The following is a 27,854-nucleotide window of genomic DNA, read 5'->3' on the forward strand; positions in this document are numbered from 1 at the left end:
ATATTTTTCTCTTTTTAGGGTTATTTTGTACAAGAATTACGAAGAACTTTGCCGATGGACGCAGGGAGAGCTCAGTATAGCAGTCTTTCACTACTTTAACAAAAAATTACAATACATAGTTGTATACAACTTTAATTTTCTACTTCAATATTGCTAGCCATGCTTTCACTACTATTTTCATTCAAATCAACCATTTTTTTACTTTTATCAACCATTTTCTCGTCTTTAAGCGAATTTTCCCCAAATTCTTTAGTACAATCGAGATTTTCTGGAACTCTGTTATCTACGTCACAGGGTAAAGGCATCCCGAACGCTGGGTGACCGGGGTAATACATATAGGAAAGGGGTAAATTGGACAAATTAGGGTAATTTACCCCTAAATGCGGGGCGTATAAGGACTGTAAAACCGCTTGGTTATACGACTCTTGTAACAGGGCTTTGTATTCGGGATTTTTTCCAAAATCAACGCCGTAGACTCCTGCGAAATGTTTCAAAATTGGGGAGCCTTCTATAAGGGTTTGTGGGGTAAATAGAGCGGGGTTTAATGGTTTTGTTAACATGGGGGATTGGTAGGATTTAAGGTCGGGTAAAGTTGATTGGCCATTGTTATTGACTAGTACTTTTACTGCGACTTTTCTCGCGTGGTTAGCGGCGGCGGCCGCAGCGGCTAACATGCCACTTTCTTGCATTTGTAGTTGCTTTCGTTTGGTTTTGTAGCGTCGGTTCTGGAACCATATTTTCACTTGCGTTTCTGTTAGCTTGAGGCTTACTGCTAGGTCGGCTCGTTCGGGTCCTGATAGGTACCTGAAACAAGAAGAAATAAGCTGTTTATTTTAATGGGTACGGTTGTCAAATATGTTTAGAGTTTTCAGAGCCTCTCAATATGTGCTGAGGATTGCCCCCGAGGGGGTTTTAGTGGGTAGAAACCTAACATAACCTGATCTCACTTCAAAGCGATTGGGTAATTTCAGCGTTAATTTTTTAGTCCATTAGTCTGTGAGTAATGGAAAATATTGAATGAAATTGGAACGGTGTATGGGTGAGTATGATGGTCTGGTCTTGTCGAGCCTGGTCTGGTCTGGCGTAGGATATTTATCACGGCTTATACTGACTACTTTATTATCAATTTTATCATACCTACTAATAAATTGGCAGACTCCTATGCTAAAATTAAAATAAGTAAGATACTTATTTTAATTTTAGCACAGTAAGTAAGTAAGTTTAAGTATCTGCTTAAATATAAGAATACCTTACCTTTGCTGGCTAAAACGCCTTTCTAGTTCGTAAACTTGTGCGTGTGAAAATGCAGCTCTTGACCGTTTCTTTCTTCCATTAGTCTGTGAGTATTCTATGGGCGGGTATGATGACGTCATCAGTCTGGTCTGGTCGAGCCTGGTCTGGTCTGGCGTGGGGCATTTATCATAGCTGATGTTGAAGGGCTTGTATGGCTGTATGTCGGAGTGCGGGGAGGAGTTTCTTCTGACTGGTGAACCGGTGTTTGAGGAACGGGAGTCGTAGTCATCTGTAACAAGGAGAGATGACACTATTTAGTGTAGTTATAGCAAGGATGTAAAGGGAATTTTGAAAGTAGCGCCTTGGTAGAAAATATGATGGGTAATAAATTGGCATGGCATGGGCATGTAATGCGGAGGGAAGAAAATTATGTCACTAGAAGAATGTTAAATATGCATATGGAAGGAAAAAAGAGAAGAGGAAGACCAAAGAAAAGGTGGATTGCGTGAAAGAGGGTATGTGTGTAAAAGGGATGGAAAATACGTTGACGTATGACAGAAGGGAGAGGAAGAAAAAGACATGTTGTGCTGACCCCACATAGCGTAGGATAAATGACAAGAAGAATAAGTAGGTGTAGCAAGTTACAAGTAAGTCAACCTCGCACCATACATCCGAACTGGTTCAGGCATTTAGAAGTTATGATGGAATAAACAAACTCACGCACATACACCCTGAAAACATTACACTCTGTTTTGTAGTAGGTAGTTGTGTAAAAAGAAAAACTATAATGAAAAACGTTCCAAGAAATTACAAAATTAAGTAACACAAAACTTAATAAAAGCTGGTGGCATCGCACGCAAAACTACTGTTAAAAGACTGTTACTCATTTGATATTCAATGCCGGTGTAATGGGGCGGGACAATTTGCGTAATAGCGCTATTGTGGACGCGACTTTATACTCGGATGGCGTGATGCGACCATTTTAATTGATAGTTGATATCGGTGGATGTGAACGTGGCTTAATGAGTTTGGTCTTTGATAGGCATAGGTTCCTAATACCTATATACCTATACCAGATACTGAAATAATTTTGTTTTAGATAGGTACTCGTAGGTAAGTAGTTTTTGCGTGCCATTTGTCAGCGTAGACTTTTTGATCCGACGGAAAAGGGCCTTGGACTGTACTACTGTAGTAATAAAATGATGTGTTTTGTATAGCGGTAGTTTATGGGGCCTTATCCAAATATTAGAGAAAAAAATAGAGTTGTCGAAATTTTTCCAAATGAAAGTACGGAAGGCGATCAATGACGTCACAAGGCAATAAACGACAAATACTTTTCAATATAAAAATATATTCCCGCAAAAATTATTCTATTTCATGACGTCATTCGTACAGTGTGACGTTAGAAAAATTAATTATGGTAATAATGAAACATTTTGAAAAATCCAAATTTTTATAAATGATTTTCTTTAATAAGTAAGTAATCATTTCTAGCCCTATAAACTACCGGTATACAAAACATCACATCATTTTATTACTACAGTCCAAGAGACCCTATTTATCCCTTCAATGCACAGCTCAAACTATAGCATACAGTGATACTTAACTGTTAATATGACGTAGACATTCTTCGGTACAATTATTAATGATCCTTACATGAAACTGAGTTGATCGGCATTTTAAAAAAATAGTCAATTTTATTGAATTTGTGGGCAACTCACGCTTGACCAAAAAATTCACTATGCCAAAATTGTTTTCATAAAAAAGAGCAAATGGTTCCTTAGACGCTTTCCCTGTATGTATGGTTGTGGTTCCCGGTATGTATCTATGGTTTCAAATATCCTCATACTGTCCATGTTAAAAAAAAAAACACACGGTATATTATGACTGATATTTAATATCTAGTACCGATAAATAATAAAATACCGATGATAATAAAATCAGATCTTTAACTCGATATTAAAATCAGGCGACACTATTTTAAATTTGAATGGGCGAATTGACACGACGCCAGTCACTAAACCCCCTCAAGGTAATTTCAGCCACGTGGCGAGCTAGTAATTACTTGATTGAATGCCTTGCGTAGTGCTTTTAAGCGTCATCACTTATAGTAATGAGGGGGTAGGCGTAATAATAAGTGATGTGATAGCTTTTATAGACATGCCAACTCCAGGTCTAACTTTGGGCTTGGTCTGTGTTGTCGTTTGCTGGCGCGTGCGGTACCCTTTTGGAGTGTTTTTTGTTCTGTTGAAAGTGGCTGGTTTTTGGGTTTTACTGGTGTTTTTTGGTGGTGGAACTGACTGGGCAGTGCTCGAAAGGGGCGCCGCCGCGCGTGTTTCGGCGAGCGCCGGCACAGACGAAGTCCATACTTATATAGTTTCCCTAACTTGTAAATAATTGACATTGGCTAATCTGTGTAAAGCCAGACGAGAAAGAAAAAAAAGGTCTAACTTTTTCAAAGAGAGCTTTTTTCTCTACGGTGCTCCAGGCTTTCCAACGAGCTGGTTAGTTTGGGAACAGCCACAGTCGAAATTGGTTGGACGCACAGTTTGAAACTTGCTCGTGTAAACGAGTTGCGATAGCGCATTTCATTACATTGTGTTAAGTAATATAAGTAAGTTACGTTAAATAAGTAACGTTACTTAAGTAAGTTAAATAACGTTGACCCAATTTCTTAACTGGACGGGTAGAGGCTATGGACTTCGGAGATTAGGTTTAGGTTTAAAGAGTTTATTTCTCAGAAGAACAATGTTCACTTATATGAGAATAATAAATATAAATATAGATAAAACATAAATTTTTAAAGGTACGGTGACTTTATACAATAATAATATTTTAAAACATGCTACATTCGAAGTTAACAAACTATAATATATATCTATCTATCTATCTATTATGTCTGACAATACTTTTTTAACTCAGCTTTAAATTTTGGAAAAGATTTTTCCTCCAATATGTGTTTTGGCAAGTCATTATATAGTAGCGCTCCCTCAAACTGTATAGTTTTGGTACCATAATTAGTCCTAGCTTTAGTTAATTGTAGCTTGTGCTTGTTACGTGTACCATATTTATGAGATTTTGTTTTAAAAGTGATTTGTGTATGTACGGAGTCCAAAAGTATTTTTCTAACTAGTAAACATATTTTGTATTTGTATAATTGACTTATAGATAGTTCATCAGTTTTCTTATATAATTCTTTAGTCGGGAAGCGATAGTCTAGATGAAACAGAACTTTTAACAATTTGTTTTGAGATATTTGAAGATCCTTTAAATTAGTTTTATATGCACATCCCCAAATCTCTATTAAGTATTCCAGTAAAGGCTTGGCTAATGAGTTATAAATGATTCTTCGGACTTTATGCGGTATACAGCGTGCAGATTTACGCAACGCTCCAGTCAATTCCAATTGACTGGAGCGTTCAGAGAATTCAGAGATTCCAATTTGGTTTTTGACGTGACAACGTCTTATAATTCGATAGAGCCGGCTGCACGCACGAAAAAACATGACTCATGCGGCGTTACCTCGCTCTGAGGCGTTCCATGTAAGGCTTGAAGTGCAAGCGAGAGAGCGGAACGAGCGACAAAGAAGTACAATCGGCCTTTGTAGTCACGTTCAACTATCGTCAGTAAACCGACTTTACAGACAACCAATTTTTGGATGGGAACATTAAGCCGTTGTGTTTGGTTTTGGCATGCGCCTCTATCTTTTCAAAGATATTATGCGTTTTAAGCAATTAAATAGGTATCACTTGCTTTAACGGTGAAGGAAAACATCGCGAGAAAACCTGCATGCCTCAAGAGTTCACTATAACGTCTTCAAATGTGTGTGAAGTCTACCGATGCGCACTGGTGGCGTGTAAGTAAACTATGGCCTAAATTCTTCTCCTTCTGAGAGAAGACCCATACTCAGTAGTGGGCCGGTAATGGGTTGATCATGATATTAACTTAAATTCAACTTTTTATAAACCTACACTTAATTATACTTAGTTGGAAGTTATTACTTTTTAGTAATCTCTTCCAGGCAACAAAAGTTGTTATGTAAGTTGGATATTTGTCGGTAGACGACTTGTTGGTATGTCTATGGATGCCTTAATTGCGATGGCACGGAGTGACACCAAGCAACATTACGAGCATTGTCACTTAATTGCGGTGATTTGAATTTGGAAGGCGTATTCTTTTAGACCTTTATAATCCATTTTTAGACGAATGTAATATTTAACTAAATAATTCTAAATATAATTTTAAAAAAAAATATCTATCTATATATAGCGACTGTCTGTCTGTAATCATAATATTTTGTGGATAATTTTGCAATATGATAGTGAACATTTGCAATAAGTTTGTTAATCATTATTTAAAACTATTCCAATACTATACTATTATTTATAGGTTTTACAATCAAGTTATAATATAAGTAGGTATTAAGTATTATTTGTGTAAGTTATTAAATTAAAGATGTATGACTTTTTGATGTAAATATTTTTTTTTAATTTTGAAGTGTGTCATTTGTTAATAATAATAGAATGGATGGACATGCATTTTATATATTTTTTAAATTGATTTAACATTTATTATTGCTATAAAATAATTGATGGAATTCATTTTTTTGGGTTAGTCGCATTTTGTTATTAATGGATGAATTTTATTATTGTATTATTAGAATAAAAAGATATACTCCATGGCAGATTGTACCTACTTAGGTACCTAGTTACTGTACCCATATTATGCATAACATCTACTGTAATTTGTACCTCAATCAATCCATGCAAATAAATGAAATGAAAAGCATAAGTAGGTAGGTATCTAAGTAAGTAGTTATAGTTACTGAAATAAGCAAGGGTGACAGACGGACTAACGTATTTACTCGCACCATAAGAGTTCTTTTTTAACCATCTGGTACGGAACACTTTAAAATGCTTCGCTAGAATATTCGCTAAACTTAATCGATTTGTTTGGCAGACACGACAGACGGATAGATAGACAGACAACAAATTTGAAAGTGTACCTATAAGGGTTCCGTTTTTCCTTTTGACTTTTTGAGGTACGTACGGAACGCTAAAAATTGTTAATAGTTAATACCCTATTATTGGACTGAATGCCTTCGGTAGTGCTTTAAAACGCAATCACTTATAATAATGAGAGGGTAGGTGTAATAATAAGTGATTAAGTGCGATGGCGCGGGGTGACACTGGAACAGTGTGAATGCGGCATTAAAGGTGACGCTTTTGTGGCCTAATAAATTGCAAAGTTTTGAATTTGGAATGTTGTTCTTTTATGACCTTTTTAACCGACTTCGAAAAAAGGAGGAGGTTCTCAATTTGTCGGAATCTTTTTTTTTAAATACTCATAATTAGTTTGACAGTAATTATTATCTAAGCTTGACTTATCTCTCCCTTATTTTTTAACATAGAGATATTTTTTACCTTTACCTTTTTTATGGCTCCGTACCTCAAAGGAAAAACCGGCCAAGTGCGAGTCAGACTCGCGCACCGGGGGTTCCGTACTCCGGTACTTTTTCAACATTTTATACGCATTTTACACGATAAAACAAAAATTATTATGCATAAGTGAAAATAAATAAAAATCTGTTTTAAAATGTACCTACTAGGTAAAGCCCTCTCATAATATTATGATTGATACCGACCCAACTTGGTAGGTATAAGTACCTAGTTATCTCACTTAAAAATTGAAACACATTTTAATTTTTTTTGGATAATGTAATGTACCTACCCACACATTCATGGTTTCCAGATTTTTCCCTTTAAGTACTTGCTATATATTAAGACCTACCTACCTAAAAAATTTCATGGTTCTAGGTCAACGGGAAGAATAGGATTAGGTAAATATCGGTTTTCTAGACAGACACGACGGATGTACGGACAGACAGACGGACAACATAGTGATCCTATAAGGGTTCCATTTCTCCTTTTGAGGTACGGAACCCTAAAAAAGAACTCTTAGGTAGGTATAGGATCACTTCGGTGTCTGTCTGTGTGTCTGCAATGCGGCAGATAGCAATGTCTTTAATTACCTATAGCACAAGTAAAGGGAATAATCCGAAAACCGTGAATTTGTGTAAGTAGGTCAGTAGGTAAGTATATATAACTATATCATATAAAAAAAATGAAAGTTAATTATTATGATGGTACAAAAATCAAAGTTATTTCTTGTATGATGGTAAGGAACCCTGCGTGTGCGATAAACTACTTTAGATTGTAGGAAAAATAAAAAGGAAGCACAATAGCTTGCCTGATAGTTCTGTGACCGGAAAACTGTTTTTCCTCGACATGTCCAAAGCACCGTCGTCAGAATAATCACGAAAGCTGCAGTCGTCGTAATACTTCATACTCTTCTCCAGAACCTCCTTGTTCGCGTAGCCGTCCTCCTTGCTCAAACCTCCTTGCTTGTTCAAAAAGTTCATCTTCCCGCCAAACGCGTTCGAACAAAACATTCGATTTTCAAATTCGCACTTCGACTCATTTTCCTTCGTCAGTATGTCATTAATGGAGAAAGGTGTCGATAAACTTAAATTAGTCTTTTCACAATCCTGCAATGTTTTGATGTCCTTAAAACTTTTAACTTTCGATTCCATTTTTAAATCGAGCACATTAATTTTTAAACTTCGAACGCGAACGCGGACTCGCCACAAAGCGTTCCTCAAACGAATAAACTTTGCGTGATAGATTGCCCGCCTGCTTGGGCTGTGAGCCTCCGAGAGAGACGGCATGAGTCCACTTTCCGCTTAGTTTCCACAGGGGTGAAAGGGATGGCATCGTTTTAGGGCGGACGTTTTTTAAAAAAGCTCGCAAAGTAGCGTAAGTAGTGGGGATCGTTGAGTTTTTCTTGAAGATGTTTACGTGAATTCAATTTGATCGCTTCGATGTTAAGCGAATTGTGCTGGCGTATTGTATTGGCTGTTTTCACTAAAACTAAGATTAGTTCAAAAATACACTTATTAAGGTTTAAGAAAAATATTGGTCGTTTTTCTTAAATTGGCTTTTTATGTTTCTCAAAAAGTCAACTAATTGGTTTTACTAAGTTTGTACTTTATAGTTTGTTTTCAAAATCTTCATGAGCCTGGTTTTGATTGTTCGAAATCCGAGTCACCTTCATCATCATTATTTAGGTACTGATGGACGTCCACTTTTAACTATCTGTACCTACTTACCTCTTTGGGGCCCTAACGTCTTTTTTTCTGAACTATGTGCGTTGTCCATTGCCACTTCAATTTCACAGCCTGTTGGTTTCTCTAGTTCTCCTACGCATCTCCATATTTCTGACTTGATCTCGTAGAGAAACTCCGAGCATAGCTCTCTCCATCATCCACTGAGTGATTGAGGTTTCTTATGGGCCCAGATGAAATGAAATGAAATGAAATTAATTTATCTAAGTACATACCTAATAGGTATTTCATGTACTTAAGTAAGACAACATCTGCCACTTATGATATTATGTCAAGTCTCTACCACTGATTCGGAAAACAGATTCATAGCGAATCACCTTTAAATAAGACTATATTTTTCTTTTAAACTTAGGTACATGTCTAAATACTAAATACCTACATACAATAGGTACAATACAAACTAAGAAAAATACAAATATTGTGGTAGAACTAATATACGTTTAAAAGATAGAGGTAGATGCTTTTGACGATTCGAAAGAACTTGTAAAAGTCTAATTGAATAAAAACATTTTGAATTTGAATTTGAATTTGAATTAGATAGTCCAAGATGCCAATTCACGGTATACCGACTTTTCCCAGCACGTACGAGCCATCCAACTTGTTCGGGCGTTCACCGTTAACACGTCGCTTCAGCTGTAAGTACCAGAGAAGTGTCTAGCTATCTCATTCCCACTCGTGTTTACCACCCTTCTCCCTTAACACGGCGTCCCTTTCTACCATTATTACCCTATTTAAATAGACCAATCAGGTGCGCTGAGAGATTGCGGTCGGCCAATAAAAAAGTGGGTAAATGGAAATGTCAACATTAATTTTCTTTTTAATATCTTGAATTTGGAACGGGCATGGGTTCGTTTCGTGGTGTTTGCGAGTGGGATGTTTTTATTAGTGGCTCGTTTAAATTTTTAGGTTCTTTTTTCATTCTTTCTCTTGAGGTATTTAATTGTTAGCTAATATTTTTCGTACGATAGGTCATAGGAATGTATTTTTCGGTCTATTGAAATCAGTCTAGAGTTGAATTGACTAGCTTTTGCTTCTGTTGTTTGCGACTTCTGGATGCACATTATTTGAAAAGTCTTAAGAGGGCTCTCTCCGTCACTCGTTTCATACAGTCGTAGTTCCAATTTCATTTGAATATTAAGCAACCAAAGTCCATGAAATTTTGCAGACATTATTATAGAAACTAATATCTATGTCTGTGGTTTTCCAGATTTCTGTTAAAATATTCGGTTTCAAAGTTACGCGGTCTTAAAAATTTTCATACAAATCTTTGAGCCCCTGAAATTTTAAAACTACATATTTTTAGAAAAATCTAAAACACCACAGACACAGATATTAGTTTCTAGAATATGTCTGCAAAATTTCATGGACTTTGATTGCTTAATATTCAAATGAAATTGGAACTACGATTGTATGAAACGAGTGACGGAGAGAGCCCTGTTAATCAGAATTCCTTAGGTATGAAATAAAACTAAACGCGATCGAAACAACTTATGCTGTCCCGATTTTTTCTTCCAATAGTTAGGTACCTACATAACATCCTTACCTACATGAAACTGAGTCGGTCGGCATTAAAAAAAATTAGTCAATTTAATTGATTTGTACCTATGGACAACTCACGCTTCTTGACCAAAAAATTGTCTATGCCAAAATTGTTTTCACAAAAATAAGCGTAAAGTTTCCTAAGACAGTTTCTCTATAATCTCCTATGGTTTTGGATTTCCCCATACTAAGGTAAGTAGGTACCTATATAGTGTCCCAGTTAAAACACACTGTAAGATAAGTAAGTAAGTATAGGTATAAGTACCTACCTACTTAAGTAGGTACCTATTTAGATAAGTGTAGGTACTATATATTAAACAAATGCTATGGGTACCTACCTCCATAATAATACTTTTTTTTCTCTCTCGTCTGGCTTTACAAAGATTAGCCAATGTTAAGTTTGTAGTAATTTCTAACAAGTTAATTAAATTATACAAGTATGGACCCCGTCTGTGCCGGCGCTCGTCGACATACGCACGGCACCCCTTAAAGCGCTTTCCAGTCAGTTTTAACAAAAAAAACACTCCAAAAAGTCACAACACGCGCGCCAGCAAACGCCACCACAGACGAAGTCCCTATGGGTACCTACCTACATAATATAATATAAGTAGATAGGTAGGTATGTATACCTTTCAGGCATCATTCGAGATATAAATCGATAATCAATATCTACCCGATATCGATACGAGGCAGATCGGCGTCCGCAAACACGCCACTTACGGCCACTCCGGGTAACACTTACATTACACCACAGACTTCAATACTTAATAGACAGGTAGAGAATTAAATATGACTTAATATATTTAAGTAGAGCATTGACTGATACCGTAAAAACTAAAGTTCAGCTATCGTGTCTAACAACTAAGTATCTACTCTTCCGCGATCTGTGTTTCCTTCCAATTACAATCCGGGTATCCTTAAAACAAGAGGGAATAGGCACCTCCTAGGTAAATCCCATCTTAGACCACATCATCACTTTTCATCAGGTGTGATTGTGGTCAAGCGCTTACCTATAGTGAATAAAAAAATAAAAAAAAACTTAGTCAAAACAGTTTATATCAAACGTCAAAACACGGGCATAGTATGCGAGCTTCTGTGAAATACTGGCATGTGACGTCACAGTGATGGCCACTGGGGCAGACATGTTCTGGAGTGGAGACCGCGTATCAGCAAGCGCAGTGTGGGACGACCTCCAACCCGCTGGACCGACGACGTAGTGGGAAGTGGGTGGATGAGAAAGGTGGAGGACCGTGTGTGGTGGCGCGCTCTTCGGAAGGCCTATATCCAGCGGTGGACGCAAACAGGCTTATTGATTGATTGATTGATTGAGATGTGTAAGTTGCGGTGGTGGGGCACGTCATTTAATCATAACTACTTACGTATTATCACAGTCTATTATGAATCCAGATGGTGTAGAGTCGTAGCTCTATAGCAAAGCCACTTGATAACATCTGATATCCTCTCGGAGCACCGTCCGAGCGTAATACTAACCGCTCATAATAGCCGCTTTGTGTGGATGTGGACGGACAACCACATTAATTGTAATTACTAAGTACTTAATTATTATATAGAAGATGTAAGAGCAAAAACATAGACAGGTGATAGTATTGATGATTATACTGATAAGGTAAGTAATTACCACAAAAAAGACAAAAAACACACAGTAGGTATAGGTAAAAATATGTAATAAGTACCTTTCTTTTTTTTTCTCTCTCGTCTGGCTTTACAAAGACTAGCCAATGTCAAGTTTGTAGTTATTTGAAACAAGTTAGTTAAACTATACTATAATATATAATTACTTAGTAAGTACATACTAAACCATTCCTAGTTTACTTAGGTAGGTATAGGCAAGTACGGACTTACAACATACCCACCTATGATTTCATTTTATGCAAATTTTATCATTGTAGAAATCCATCCGTGTTGTAAATTAGCTTCTATTAAAAATACACTTACCTCCCTTATAGTGCTAGTGCAACAAGAACACAAGAACAAAGTGTCTCCTAATAGAAACTCTTAACCATAAACTAAGATTAAGTCAATGGACCTTAGGTATCAGATGATTCTTAGGTATCAGTACGTTCACCTATAAGTTTAGGATTACTTATTAGCTTCTAGATTGTAATTTTAGTAGAGTGCTGGCTGCTGCCAGCAGTTTAAGTTCAAGGAAAAAAACTTACCTCCCTAAATACCTACTAATTCATCTTTATGAACGAAGCTTCAAACAAAAGTCTCTCATAAACATCGATTGAAATATGAATCGGAACAAAAGCACTTCGAACTTCAATCGATTCCAATTCAAAATCGATTAGCGAGTTCAATCACATATCAATCACTAGTTGATTATTTGAAAAAAGAAGAGCACTTCGATTCATTAATTAAAAAAACAAATATGCTTCGATTTACGATTGGCGTTCGAATTTTGAATCGCACCAATGAATAAAGGAAAAGCCATCAATCGATACGTGTAGGAGTTGACATAGTACCTACTCATTGTCCGTGAAAAGTTCTGTTATTATAGTTTACACATGGAAGAAAATCAGACTGCAAAGAACATTTAAAATTTTTAAGATAGAGGAAATGTAAAGAACCATTTTAAGACGTTAAATGCTACATTTATAGGTTTTTAAAAATTTCATTCACAGGTCAAAAATAAATCGAGTAATTTTTTTGCAATAAAATCAATAGAGTAGACATCTTCTTCTTCTCCTTCTTCTCACTGGGCTGGTTTCCGCACTTAAACGTTTCCGTCTGTTGTGCGTGCGTTGCCCCTCCCCGCCGAAGTAGAGTAGACATGTTTTGTGTCTAAAAACTAAAATAAACAGGAACAGTCAGATTCACGATTTACGGGTACTTAGAAATGACAAATTCATATACGTATATTATATTTTTGACCATCCGGTCAGGTACTTTAGCAAAGGGAGGTATAAGCGACTCCTAGTTGAATAGAGAACGTTGCTATGTCAAAGAAAATAAAAAAGAGCAGTAAATCAAAGAGATTTCACTTTCAATCGCATTGTTCAGTGATTGATGTTGGAATTATGGTTTTCACTTTAGAAGCGTTAATGCCCCTTTTGATTGCTTTTATGAGCTTATTAGTCATGTTTGGCTTGCAAAGTGTACGTAAACGTTGTTATTGGACTCTGTTTGGTAATTTCTCACAAGGATCAAAATACAAGTGTAAATTAAAAGTTTACAACACCCCCGACAAGTGAAGGTTACAGTAACTAGAAAAGAGCTGATAACTTTCAAACGGCTGAACCGATTTTTTTGGATTATAGCTAAGAACCAATGACTTTCTAACTAAGAACACTCTCGATCAAGCCACCTTTCAAACAAAAAAAAACTAAATTAAAATCGGTTCATAAGTTTAGGAGCTACGATGCCACAGACAGACAGACAGATAGACAGATAGACAGATAGACAGATACACAGATACACAGATACACAGATACACACGTGTTAACAACTACCTCAAGATGCTGCCTTATATCATGAGTCATAGACATCTAGACCTATATCAGATTAATTACTATTATTTATAAATAATTTGCGGGAATGGATTATAAATCACATTTAGTTATTAACTATTTAGATCAATACATATTGTGTCGTATTTTACATTTAGCTGATATAATTGTTACGTTAATTGTCTATTGCATCACTATGGTTTACCTCTATGGTAATTTGTCAAATAGCTTCCCGAAAACTAGTACCTACCTACCTTAAAAATATATCTGTCAAACTGATTTAAAATAGCGAAGGAGTCGAACAAAGACGGGTATTGAGAAATAATAATTGTAAGCGAAAACTATGTTCAAAAATACAGTGAAGTGAAAATGGAAAGTGTCTATTATTCAAACCTATCCCTAAACTTCTGCAACAGTCAGAAGTGGGATCACAAGAAGAGAAGAGAGCAGAACATTGAAGAACGTGAAAAGAAATTTTTTTTTTCTTCTCTTCTGAAGACACCACGCCTCTCTTGGAAAATAACATCATGGGCCTATATCGACGCAAACTCATCTTCAAGATGCGACCCGAGGACTGTTCTGTGTATTATAATATCAGGGGACATGAAGTTGAAATACCGACGAGCAAAATTACGGTCTACCAATACCAGAAGCCCTACTTACTTTATTGAGGGTACCTACTTATCATCATCGAAAAATTGTAGAAGAATCTACTACTTCGGCGCAGGCTTCAAGATGAAGAAAAGGGGAATAAAACTTTACTACGTCTTCGCCACGCGGGGACAAGAAGCGCAGCTGTAATCTACTGACGGGATAGCCACCACTCGCCGCACCGTGCCAGCCTCCACTCGCCGCACCATGCTAGCCGCCACTCGCCGCGCCGTGCCAGCTGCCACTCGTCGCACCGTGCCAGCCAGCACTTGCCGCACCGTGCCAGCCGCCACTCGTCCTCCTGTGTCGCCATAGCAACAAAATCGAGCATACCCGCACCCGGTGAGTCGTTTTAGGTATATTCACTCTAACCATCAATTTTCTGAGCATATGCAAATGCCTCTCAAAATATTAACATTAGTGCAGATAGAATATTTGCCTGCCCACATTGATACTGGAAGTAAATTTTTCAAATGATTTGATAATACCATAATTATCTAAAGTTTTCATCATAAAGGAGGTTTTGGGTGCGCATACATACAATCACTTAGCAGATTATGTAAAAAAATGTGCATGCGTGTGTTATAACAGAAAAAAATAAATACCTATCTACTTGTGATCTCTGTGATGTAGGCCAATTCACTTAGCAACAGATCGTATTTCATTGAATGAGTGAAATATCGATTTTGTCAAACTACCTTCGTTAGATAAATTAATAATTTTAGGTATATCATCGAATCAATTTTTTTTTTTTGTGAGATTATTATTTACAAATTAAATAACCTGTATACGCCGTTATTAAGTAGGTACTCCAAACACCGCTAATCCTGTGGAATGAATTGAATCACAAAAATTCTGACAACCGCCTCTACCGCCATAGCCCAGTGTGCTGATTAAAAAAGTATATACAAATACAAAATACAAAAATATTTATTTCGTTAAAACAAATTTTACAGAGAACACATAGAAATTGGGACCATCCCAGTAAGTGTCTAGATTTGCTACTAGTACTTGTGGCAGACGGCCCCGCTCTCCCATAACATCTTTTGCTATTGAAATAAATGAGTAGTTTCTAATAGTAAGTAATATTCTAACTTGTGACAAAATAATTTAAGCTATTTCATCTCTGGAGGTCTTAACCGCATTGAAATATGTAGCTATACAACTTATGAACGTAGGTGATGTAGCAGACTCTGTACTAGTCCAAAAATTAAAGGCTCATGTCTAAATGTAATTACTCTGTTAATTTGTTAGGATAAACCGCAACTAGCGATGGCTATCAGTTCACCGTGGTACTTTAAAATGTGAGGATAATAATATGTTAATAATTTAATCCTTAGCTAACTTTAGTGACTGTGTGACCTATTCATGCTAACGGGTGAATGACTTCCCAAATATCTATATAAATAAGTCTGTGTGAATTATGCAAATTAAAGACTGTATGACAAACCCAATAAAAGTAAGAAAACAGCAATACTTTCAGCCAAATAATCTTAATGTATATAATTAAATTTATAAAATTAATCATAATAGAGATTACTAGGTGATACCTAACCAGAAAGACCAGAAAATAGAGCCAGATTAACCTAAATCGGAAACTTAATTTTTGATAGTGCCAGTATGTACTGAACTTTTCTTTTAGATAAATGCATACCTACTATTTTCATAGTTAAAAACAAATCATTTATACAATTGGGAACACTTTGATCGTCAATTGAATTTATAAGGTAATATGTATGTATGTAGGTATGTAATGGTGTCAATTAATTGCATAAATTCAAAATTAAGCAAGGATTCCAAACGCGCCTAGGCTAGGTCTGAGTAGAGCCTACAACAAACTGAGCTACTAGTTTTATTTTATTTGTTTTTGACAAATCATATATAATAAAAATGGGTACTTATACAAAAGAGACTATTGTACCAAACTACGTTAACTATTGGCTAGTATAGTACATGAAATTCAATAATAGGATTATGTAAAGGTCAAAAGTTTATAAGTAACAGTATGATAGGTTTATTTTATTTTATTTTACGAATTATAGGAAGACAATTTGTTCGATTGCTGAAAGACTGTATCAATCATTATTACAATCTCAATCGCTGTGATTGGTATTCTTATCTCAACAATGCATTCACATAGCCGGAAGTGAGTGAGCGTCGACCAATTAGAGGTGATTGCGATTGTGACATTATGGCCTTATTTTGCCGTAAACGAGCTAGGACGTCGTAACGTCCAAGCATAAAATTTAACTTATTGATTTATTTAATAAGAAACACTTAAAATATACATATTCTACATTTATTAAATACTTACGCACTATAACATACACTGATATGAATATCAATGATAAGTGTATACAACGTTTACAATTTATTGTGCCAAGTAAACTTAATATTATGGTGGGTAGTTAGCAAGAAGAACGATAAAACTAAATAAATACAAGTATTAATTATTATTTCACTATTACATATTAAAATTAACAAATATAATAAATTACTAAGCTGACGACAATTAATGCAATTGATAAAAGTCTGATGCGGAAAATTAAGCTGGCAGCGCTTAATTTAAGATTCTTTATGAGATTTCTTTATCTTTATCTTTATATGCAAAAACATTTTTTTTAAGTGCTATTAATAGATTAAATAAAATACATAATACTATAAGTACACAGATTATAGAATATATAACCTAGATAATATCGTATATTGATAACCTACTAAAACAACAGTTATTAATTTTGAATCGAAAGAAAATCTTATGATATTACTAAACCAGTAAATGCTGATTAACATCAAGATAATGTCCGAATGTCTTCGCTAAAGATATTTCTGAATACTCGTATCTTCACTTAAAGAAATAAGTGACTTCCCTATCTGAATGTCTGAGTGACTTCCCTAACGGAACGTCTGTGTGACTTCCGTAACGAAACATCTGAGTGACTTCCCTATCTGAATGTCTGAGTGACTTCCCTAACAGAACGTCTGTGTGACTTCCGTAACGAAACATCGGAGTGACTTCCCTATCTGAATGTCTGAATGACTTCCCTAATGAAACATCTGCGTGACTTCCGTAACGAAACATCTGAGTGACTTCCCTATCTGAATGTTTGAGTGAAATCCATAACGGAACGCCTGTATGACTTCCGTAACGAAACGTCTGAGTGAATTCCCTGACGGGACGTCTAAATAACCTCTGTAGCGAAACACCTGAGCGACTTTGGTATCGAAAAGTCTGAGTGACTTCCGTAACGAAATGTCTAGGTAACTTTCGAAACAAAGTAACTTCCTCGTCTTGTTAGCCCTTATTTATCCATTGTTAGACATAAGTAGGTCTCCTTACGTACACGCCATTCTTCTGAATGCTGGGTGAGCTTTCTTCAAGTTTTCCCCGCAAGCTTGGTGATGTCGTCGGACCAACAGTATGGTTGTCTTCAGTAAATATAGTATGTTTCAAAAATTAAAAAGTCATGAATAAAATAAAATATTTTCTAAATTTATGTCTAAAGCTCTATATGCCCTAATTAATTACTAATTAACTTTTGACATGGATGTCCCATTAATGTAGTAATAGTGTTGTATAAATAAGAAATTCCTTTTGTTTGCATTCTGGTATCTAATATAATAAACTGAGACATGATAATATTTGCCGACTATCCCGAACCTCGGTAACTTTATAAATTCTCAAATAGTGCGGATAAGTGCTAAAAGACATTCTTTCATTTTCGAAATTGCTCTCCTAGATGCCTTATTTTGTATCAATCCTGTTTCTTGTTTCTTGTGGAAATAAGATTTGTTCTTTTGTACTTATGCTTTATTCTGTTCCTTATTCCTCATAGAAATTCACCTTCTGAGCAAAAAAAATGCATTTTAAGTACAATGTCTGTACCTACTTTGTGGCATACCCCTAGAATATATCTGTGAGATCTTCCTATGAATAATCCGTATGAAATCACAAAGAAGACTGCATCACCTATGCAACGAATCTGAATGAGCTACTTATTCGACGCACTCTGTCACCTACGCAAATAATCTGGGATACCTGCACAAATAGTCTATAAAACCTACATAATGAGCCTGTGTGACCCAAGCGACGAGTCTGTGTGACCTGTGCAACGAGTCTGAGTGACCTACGCAACGAGTCTGTGTGACCTACACAACGAGTCTGTGTGACCTACGCAAACGGTATGTGTGACCTACGCCACGGGTCTATTTACTACTTAGATATACCTATTATAATATCTGTGTGACCTTTCAATGATAAAAATTTATTCTGCATGATTTATTCAAAATGGGAAAAATATAGTTTTAAACTACGTATGTACGACATAATTTGAAAGTACCAAAAATAAACTTTGCTAAAACAAAACCCTCTGCCGACCTGTTAAAATCTAGGTATAAATTTACAATTATAAAAATATCAAGTAATTGAAAATTACATATACCTTAGAGAAAAATGAGTATGAAATTCAATAAACGTTTAGTACGGATTAAAAGAAAAAGGGCTAGAAATGAAATTTCGTATAAATATGGACACTGTTTTGCTTTCCAGGTTTATAGGTGTCATCACCGTGGCAAATTCATCTTTATAATAGAAAACGCTAAAGCATCGAAAGTCAGTTACTTACCTAATTACTAACATGATAATAATATTATGTTAGCGACCTCGAAAGATACCACCGAAACCTGCGAGATGTTACAATTTGATACCTAACTTTTCCCGTGCACCACAATAAGCAACTAGAAAGTGCTGAGCCAATCATAATTCTAAACCAATTTTAACTTCTTAATAAAATTGTCTCATGAGTCATGACGTCAGCTGTTATAGAACTTATCTTGATAGTCATTTAAGTACCTACAATTTTGGATAGTAGGAAGCTACAATGAAATCTGTTACTTATATTTCGTCAATATTAATCACATACCCACTGGTAATCAAAAGTTATTTTTATTGAATACCTAAATCTTATAGCAAATCATTAAAAAAAAAGAAGAAAATCAATAACAATTTTAACATGAAGTAGGTAATAACTAAAATGAATCTATAGAATATTATATCATATGTACATATTTCTAATTTAAATTATGAATGTCTACATGACCATGGTTGACTAAGTGAGACACTATTACTATTTAGCCTTTTAATGTTGATCACATGGTGGCGAAACAGATTGACCAAGCGTTTTTTAGGTAACCTCTTAAGTGCATATTACTGTTCGGTGTTTTTGTTTTGCCAGGTGGCCGATGATGCGAAAGCCGGGTTGTTATCAGCGGGCCGTGGGGCACGGCCTTTCCAGGATGGCCGAGTGTTAACAACTACCTCAAGATGCTGCCTTATATCATGAGTCATAGACATCTAGACCTATATCAGATTAATTACTATTATTTATAAATAATTTGCGGGAATGGATTATAAATCACATTTAGTTATTAACTATTTAGATCAATACATATTGTGTCGTATTTTACATTTAGCTGATATAATTGTTACGTTAATTGTCTATTGCATCACTATGGTTTACCTCTATGGTAATTTGTCAAATAGCTTCCCGAAAACTAGTACCTACCTACCTTAAAAATATATCTGTCAAACTGATTTAAAATAGCGAAGGAGTCGAACAAAGACGGGTATTGAGAAATAATAATTGTAAGCGAAAACTATGTTCAAAAATACAGTGAAGTGAAAATGGAAAGTGTCTATTATTCAAACCTATCCCTAAACTTCTGCAACACACGTCAAACTTATAACACCCCTCTTTTTGAGTTGGGGGTTAACAACTGCACCAGTGGAGTATGTAAAATCATATTTTATCGAAGCCTGAAAATGTTGAAATTATCTTCGATACCATCGCCATCTAACGAGTAAACTATAATTTAATTTGATTCATTACAGCGAATATAGATGGCACTTATAATTAGAGCTTTTCGAGCTTTTTTACTGAAACCATACTGAAACTAAGTTTTCATGGAATAGTTCAGCTACTAGACACTAGATGTCACTGTAAAGTATACCAAAATGTTTAAAAGCAATAAACAAATAAATTATGTTAAATTAGTAATAAATTATTAATTTCAAATATATATAACAATTATTATTATGTTACTATAATTAAAAACTATTATGTAATTATTTCTTAATAAATTAATTTAAAAAAAAATAGTATTTTTCCTACCGGTTCTATCCACCGGTAGATGTCTTTATAAATTGAGTTTTCGGAAAAAAGTGTATTATTTTGTCAAAAAAGTTAGCAATTAAAAAAATCATAATTTTTAAATCGTTCCGAAAATTTTTCTGACCTCTCGCTAGGAGTGGAATCTGGAGTTTTTGATTTGTAAAAAAAATAAGCTACCCTAGTGAACTGAAACAACGTGATGGGACTTCAAAACTAGAGTAGATTAAATATTAGTAATTAATTTATCTACAAATTACTTTATTCGTATAACTACTAGATATATTTTTGAGTATATAGTCAAAATATAAACGCATGTAAAAAATGAATATAAAATTATACCTACGGGTACCTAGGTAGTTAGAGCTTTCACCTAAAATACTTTCTAACCATATTATCTGTAATTTTACAAGAAACAACTTTACCTACTTGTTTAGATCTAGATACCTACTAGATAGGTTTCATTTCAAACTAGCCGATGTCCGCGATTTCGTCCGCGTGGATTTAGGTTTTTTGAAATCCTGTGGGAACTCTTTGATTTCCGGGGTAAAAAGTAGCCTATGTGCAAATCCAGGATATTATCTATCTCCAATCCAAATTTCAGGCAAATCCATCCAGTAGTTTTTGCGTGAAGGAGTAACAAACATACACACACACATACACACAAACTTTCGCCTTTATAATATTAGTGTGATAGTGTGATGTAATGACCACACGCTTGGAGTAGCTAGGACTCTAGGCGTGCCCGAAAGAGCCTTTGAGCCAAGCGCCTATCTACTTTTCATTCCTCAGTACTCAGTAGGTATTTTATCACCAGACAAAGTCGGGGTAGCTAGCTATGGATATTATAGGTAGTAAAATGATGACGTTGTATAAAGGCCGACACTAACCACATGCCCGCCGCGCCGCGTGAAATCGATATGTTAATCACCCTTATTTTATACCGAGATTTGGTATTTTGGGCTTAGATTCACTGGGTAGCGCCGCGCGGGTTCGAAATTCGAATACCCACTCGCTTTTCATCCTTAGATTTCTTTTATATCCAGATACAAGTTAGCCTTGGACTGTAGTCTCACCTGGTGGTAAGTGATGATGCAATCTAAGATGGAAGCGGGCTAACCTGGAAGGGGTATGGTAGTTTTCATTAAACTTACAATATAAGGGTTCCGTTTTTCCTTTTGAGGTACAGAACCCTAAAAATTTAAAGTATTTTCTAAACTTTGATCTCAAAATTAACTATATGAAATACCTAGTACTAAGTACCTACCTAAAATATTAACTAATATTATGAACTGTCGACGAATGACGGTGTCGTGACGTCACGGTTCGTACAGACGAACGTCATGTCGCGTCGTCACTCGTCGCCCACTTGAAATGTTTTGTGCGATTACGCATCACATCACATCACACTAATATTATTCTATTATTATAAAGCCGAAAGAATGTGTGTATGTGTGTATGTTTGTTACTCTTTCACGCAAAAACTACTGAACGGATTTGAATGGAGATAGATTATACCCTGGACTAACACATAGGCTACCTACTTTTTATCCCAGATAATCAATGAGTCCCCACGGGATTTTTAAAAACCTATATCCACGCGAACTAAGTCGCGGGCATCAGCTAGTAAAATACCTATAAGGTCTCACGGATACGACCGCTTTTTGCTTGAGACCGATTTTACACAACTGTCCAAAAATGTGTAATGCTTTAAGGATTCATGTAAGTATGTACCTATTAAATATTAATGTAACTATGTATGTATTTATATTTCTTTGTTCCACCATTTTGAGTACCTATTATGTATTAAATCAAAAAGTCTACAATGGTACTTTGTACTTACCCAATTTAAATGAATAAATGCATTCAAATTAGAATTTGAGTAACTTCGATTATCTAATTTACTTATAGTCCGCGACAGGATGAGATGGCAATCGGGTTATAAGGCGGGGCGTTCCCTCCCGGATTGGTATTTCAACCTGTCACGTACTTATCATATTCCTCCCTACCTATCCTTTTCCATAAATCGGGTAAAACCTTTGAAGTTTTTAGGATAAAACGGTTAAAATGCAAAAAAGTTATATTTTAAAAAGTGGAGAAACCGCAATCTTATCAAGTCATTGACAAATCTCGGGCGTCGTCTTTCAGCAGGGTTCCGCAAAAAACGGTGAAATCCGCCGCAGCGCCGGCGCCGGCGCGCCAATAAATAACATCGATATTTGTCAATACCCCGCCCACGCCCGCCCTAGCATTAGCCATCAAAATATGTGAAGCTTTATGAAAAAGCTTATTTCAAAATAATCTATTATCCTCCATACTAATATTATAAATGCGAAAGTGTGTCTGTCTGTCTGTCTGCTACCTTTTAACCGATTCTGGCGAAATTTGGTACAGTGTTAGCTTATCTCCCGGGGACGGACATAGGCTAAATACTTTTTATTCCGGAAAATCAAAGAGTTCCCACGGAATTCCTAAAGAGTAAAGACCCATCCGCTTAACCGATTTGTATGAAAGGTACCGAGGTAGCTTGCGCCCCTGTAATTTACATGGGGAAAATCAAACAGTTCCCACGGGATCTTTACAAACCTAAATCCACGCGGACGAAGTCGCGGACATCCTCAAACTGAAATTAAAAAGATTGCTATCTGGGCCTGTCGCGTACCTACTATACCTACTTAATTACCTATGTAAGTACTTATTTAAAACTTTGCTAAAAACCGGTAATATTATTATCTTAAAAATATAAAGTACCTAATGTTTTTCTTTCTTGCTTAATAAGTACCTATATTATAATTATATTATTATTATTATAATTATATTAAGTACCTATATTCTAGAATCAATATGATTACTTAGAATGTGCAACCACTATCAACTGATTTTTTTTCAACTACTGATCCATAAAGTAGGTACCTAAGTACATGGCTCTGCCTGACCACAAAAACCAGCGGGTCAAATGTCGTGTCAAAATATAAAAACGCCGGGTTACCTCGACGGGGTTCTGTCACTGAGTTATCACTTCCATAAGGGCCCGAGGCCCACTGGCGCCGGCGAGCAAAAAATGGTCAAAATTGTGCAAAATTACACGGGCTATAAGTAAGTCGTGGTAGCCTTGTGGTTAAGGTACAAGAGACGGGTCTGCCCGCGAAATTCAAAATTAATTTGGTTTTTCGCAATTTATAAACTAACTAGCCGATGTCCGCGACTTCGCCCGTGTGGATTTAGGTTTTTCGAAATCCCGTGGAAACTCTTTGATTTTCCGGGATAAAAAGTAGCCTATGTGCTAATCCAGGATATTATCTATCTCCATTCCAAACAGCCAAATCCGTCAAGTCGTTTTTGCGTGAAGGAGTAACAAACACACACACACACACACACACACGCACACACACACACACATACACACAAACTTTCGCCTTTATAATATTAGTGTGATAGTGTGATACGAAAAAGTAGGCTTATGGCATTGTAATCCGACAATGACAGTATCATCTTCACAGGAATACATAAAAATCTTTACTTGAAAGTTTTCAGTTTAAGAAATTAGTCAAAATAATGAGTTTGACATTAATACCTACTCACAAATTAGCCGATAACTAATTTCTTAAACTATAGTTAGTAAACTTTAACGTTCCGGCCGTGTTGAAACCAAAGGGGTTGGATGTAGTAACTGCCATGACACTTCCAGCTTCCATCTTAGACTGCATCATCACTAACCACCAGGTGAGATTGCGGTCAAGGCCTAACTTGTATCTGAAAAAAATTGAGGTGCGTACTGCATGCCTGTAATCGAACCCCCGACCTGTCACAAATATTATGTGAAATATTGGCCGGGTTTTTTTTCACCCGGGTTACAACTTACAAGGCGAGATGGTCTCTCACGCTGGCGCCATCAGAAAAAATCGGTCAAGTGCGAGTTCGAATCACGCACGAAGGGTTCCGTACCATCTTACAAGAAATAACACTTTTTTATTTTATTTTTATTTTTGTGGTGACCATTTTTGAATTGTTATTATTAGGGTTCCGTACCTCGAAAGGATTAACGGAACCCTTATAGGATCACTTTGTCTGTCTATCTGTTCATCTGTCAGACGGAATCCTCGGTACGCGAGTCTGACTCGCACTTGTCTGGTTTTTGTTGGTATGGCGGTAAAAGGAATAGACATTCTGTGATAATTTCTACTCTCTACCTATTACGGTTCACGAGGTACCGCTCTTTGACAGACGGACAGACAGCGGAGGCTTAGTAATAGTTCCCATTGGTACCCTTTGAGTACGGAACCCTAAAAATACAATCTAAAAATTATATGCTCTATTTGAGAAGTTTTAGCATGACATCTGTTGCATGCTTTCAAGTTTAAAATAAGTATCTTTGATTCGAAACATGACCAATGAGATCCATACTAAGTTGCTAAGTAATATTAAAAAAAGATTAAAAAAAAGTAAGTAATAACTAATAAGTATTATAAATGATAAATTAGGTAGTTATGTCTGTATGCTAGCTTTACATGCCCCATCTGTTAAGCCGATTTTGATGAAATTTACTACAGAATTGGGTAATATTGCATCCCTGGGACGGAATAATCCACGTGGATAGGGTCCTGATTTTTTTTTATTTTTTGATCCAGAAAGTTGTAGTGAATAAAGAGAAAAAGAAAGAAAAAGTGGATAGGGAAGCACTTATCGTTATAAGCGAACCAGTGGTAAATTTATTCTGACGAATCAAAAGCACTTGTAAAAGTTTATTTGAATAAAAATCTATCCTATTCTATTCCATTCCATTCCATTCCACTCCACTTCACTCCATTCCACTCCACTCTATGCTATTCTATTCTAAGAGATGTCTACCAGTGACTCTTGGCAGTGCGAGAGGTTGTAAAGCGAGTAGAATAGGTACAATAATCTATTTGGTACAAAAATGGCTTGCAAAAGTCGTATATTCAAATTGGGTACTATTATACTTTCTGATTGTCAAATAATGGTGTAATGCATTGAAGTAATGTGTAATGATTAATGATTAAACGAACTTACCTGTAAGTGAAGTTCTATCATAATTATACGAAGGCTTCGTACGAAGAGATTATATAGACTAGGTAGTATACGCGTGCATAGTGGATACCGTTCACTTTATTGAGATTTATGAAATATATTTTTTAAAAAAGGGTAGGTTGATATACTATTGCCTTAACGCCCGGACGTCGCCTACTCATTTAGTTTAGAGTTTAGCTAATAATTATTATTTGTCGCCTCATATTTTACGATAAGGGTAAACGCGTAGCGTGAGGGTGGGAGGGTTATTATAATCTCTTCGTACGAAGCCTTCGTATAATTATGATAGAACTTCACTTACAGGTAAGTTCGTTTAATCATTAATTATACTTCATGCTTCGTACTCGAGATTATATAGACTAGGTAGACTTTTAGAGATAAGATTGGTAAAATATGAGAAAGCGTGTTGTTAAAAGAAAATTTTGATTTAAATGTTACAAATTATCTACTATATTTTTAACAAATAACTATAAAGAGTATTCCTCTAATCATAAACAATAACTATTGAGTTAATATAAGAATCAATTAACAATTTATATTTCTTTTGAGTCATTTATAATAGACCTGCTAAAACAATAAATGTTTGGGCCTTAATAGGCCGAATGTAAAAGCTAGTAAGTATGGGAACTTGAGTTCCAGCCTGCACTTTCCATAATTTGATGCACTTACTGAAAGACCTAATCTTTGCGCAGCATGTCGGAAAAAAACGTAGAAGTATCAATTCCGCTTTGGCTCAAGGAAACTTGATAAAGTTTGTGAAAAAATTGTTTTTTTTTTTTTTTTTTTTAAAACTTATGATCAAATAATTGTTCTGCAGTTTTCCAGAGTGATTTAGTAATTTTTTTTTTTTTTTTTTTTTTTTTTTTTTCCGGACTAAACTGTGATTTTTCTTTAAAATGCAGGAATGACTAAGAAGGGTTGGTTTATTCCAACCATCTAGGGTTTTAATAAAATCTAGTATATTTATTTGATATCTGATAGATATACGTTACAAACTTTTATTGTTGATAAAGTTTGCACTTTTTGTGCAGTAATGAGTGCTAAAAAAGTAACTAATTTTTAAGAAATCGTTTCAAGATTTATGATTTAATTAATGTATAAGTTACCTAGGTAATTTAAGACCAATGACGTATCCCATGTGTCGTCATACTTTGGCCGCGTTGATCAAGAACGGCAAACATCCTTAAAAAAATCTTTTAACATCGTCGTTCAACGCTATAGCTGATCGATATGAATTTAATGTCCCATATCGAAAAAACTAAGAAAAAAATAGTTACCAAAGCTTTAATATCGGGCATTGGTACTTCAGACATATTCAAATTATTCTGATTACAATAAAGGAGCCACTTTTTGTAGCATTCTTCATATTGTTTATAAGTGTTTTCTGACAGAGAGCTCATAACGATATCGAAAGATGGACCTGGAACACTTCTCCGAATGGATAAGACTCCTGCCACCAGGTAGAGTTGCCTACGTGGAGGCTACTGCAATCTTTGGATAAGATGGATTAATCCATTGTCAGCCATAAACATTAAAACGTTTCTAACACTAAAATATTTTTAAACAGTGGATGTCATGGCTGGGTAGGCCAGTCTATAACAATCATTATACCTTTGGAATTATCATAAATAATTTAACATGACATTTTTATTTTTAGCATTAGTATCTCCGAATTTAACAAAATATGTATGTATTGTAACGTCTGACTCAGTATGCGTTTTGGTTTCACTGTAAGCATGCTGAGATATTATTATTAAATAAATAAATAAATAAATGACGATTTAAAAAACCATAGTAAATGGAGGAAATGCATAAAAATAAAGATTAAACCATGAAATAGTAAAAGCTGCGTACGCACGTGGATCACTGTGCCATGAGACGTATCTCTGACATTTATTATTCAACAATCGACTTGTAAATAAATCTATATTTGGAGAATCAAGCTTAAATATAATTTAAGCTTTAAGCGTAGGTAATCTACAAGTTGCCATTCAATATTTGGATGCACACTTACGTCTAGACTCTTGGTCTGGTTTAGAGTTCTCCGAAGAGCTAATAAATGAAGTAAAAACATACAATTTTCGGTTTTCACACCATTGCCACAGCTGGTTTGTATTATTTTGTATTAACATTTGTCAAATGTGTAAACCCATTGGATTAACGTATGAAATTGCTGTGGTTGTTATCAATTAGGAAGTGTAACCTGTGTGTAAACAGTTTTTCGGCAAATATTTTTAGACGAAGGAAGGGAGCTAAAATTTCCAAAAAATGAATATATGCATTACATTCATTGTCATTCCATAAGTCACTAGCTCTTTGATCTCCACAGGCAAGGCCACCCAGTCGTTGAGACATCAGAAAAAAATTATCCAGGTAATTGTTTAATATTAATTTTACATACTGGCTGGCCAGTAGTACGATCCCACCATTCAAACTCATGTTTTGATGTACTTTGTATATTCATGAAATTTTCAAAATAACTTAGGTACTTACACCTATTAAAAAGTTTTGTATTAAGCCAACCGTACTGAACAGCAGAGCAAGCAGATAAACCAATAAACG

The 27,854-nt window shown here is 35.5% G+C and overlaps 1 protein-coding gene and 1 long non-coding RNA gene across 2 annotated transcripts; one reads left to right on the top strand and one right to left on the bottom strand.

Annotated features, from left to right (window-relative positions):
• Nucleotides 1-7,881, bottom strand: LOC123877700 (homeobox protein bagpipe-like). The gene is made up of 3 exons (XM_045924546.1): nucleotides 7,483-7,881; nucleotides 1,255-1,522; nucleotides 1-804 (listed from the first exon to the last, which is right to left on the bottom strand). Exons 1-3 carry the CDS (start codon nucleotides 7,823-7,825, stop codon nucleotides 132-134), a joined length of 1,284 nt encoding a protein of 427 aa, XP_045780502.1. The 5' UTR covers nucleotides 7,826-7,881; the 3' UTR covers nucleotides 1-131.
• LOC123877701 lies at nucleotides 1,693-27,551 on the top strand. The gene is made up of 3 exons (XR_006798655.1): nucleotides 1,693-1,860; nucleotides 24,600-24,609; nucleotides 27,541-27,551. It is a non-coding gene; the product is annotated as an uncharacterized LOC123877701 (long non-coding RNA).
• Nucleotides 27,552-27,854: the final 303 nt, after the last annotated feature.

The sequence above is a fragment of the Maniola jurtina genome, chromosome 24 (assembly GCF_905333055.1).
Source record: "Maniola jurtina chromosome 24, ilManJurt1.1, whole genome shotgun sequence".
Classification (NCBI taxonomy): Eukaryota; Metazoa; Arthropoda; class Insecta; order Lepidoptera; family Nymphalidae; genus Maniola; species Maniola jurtina.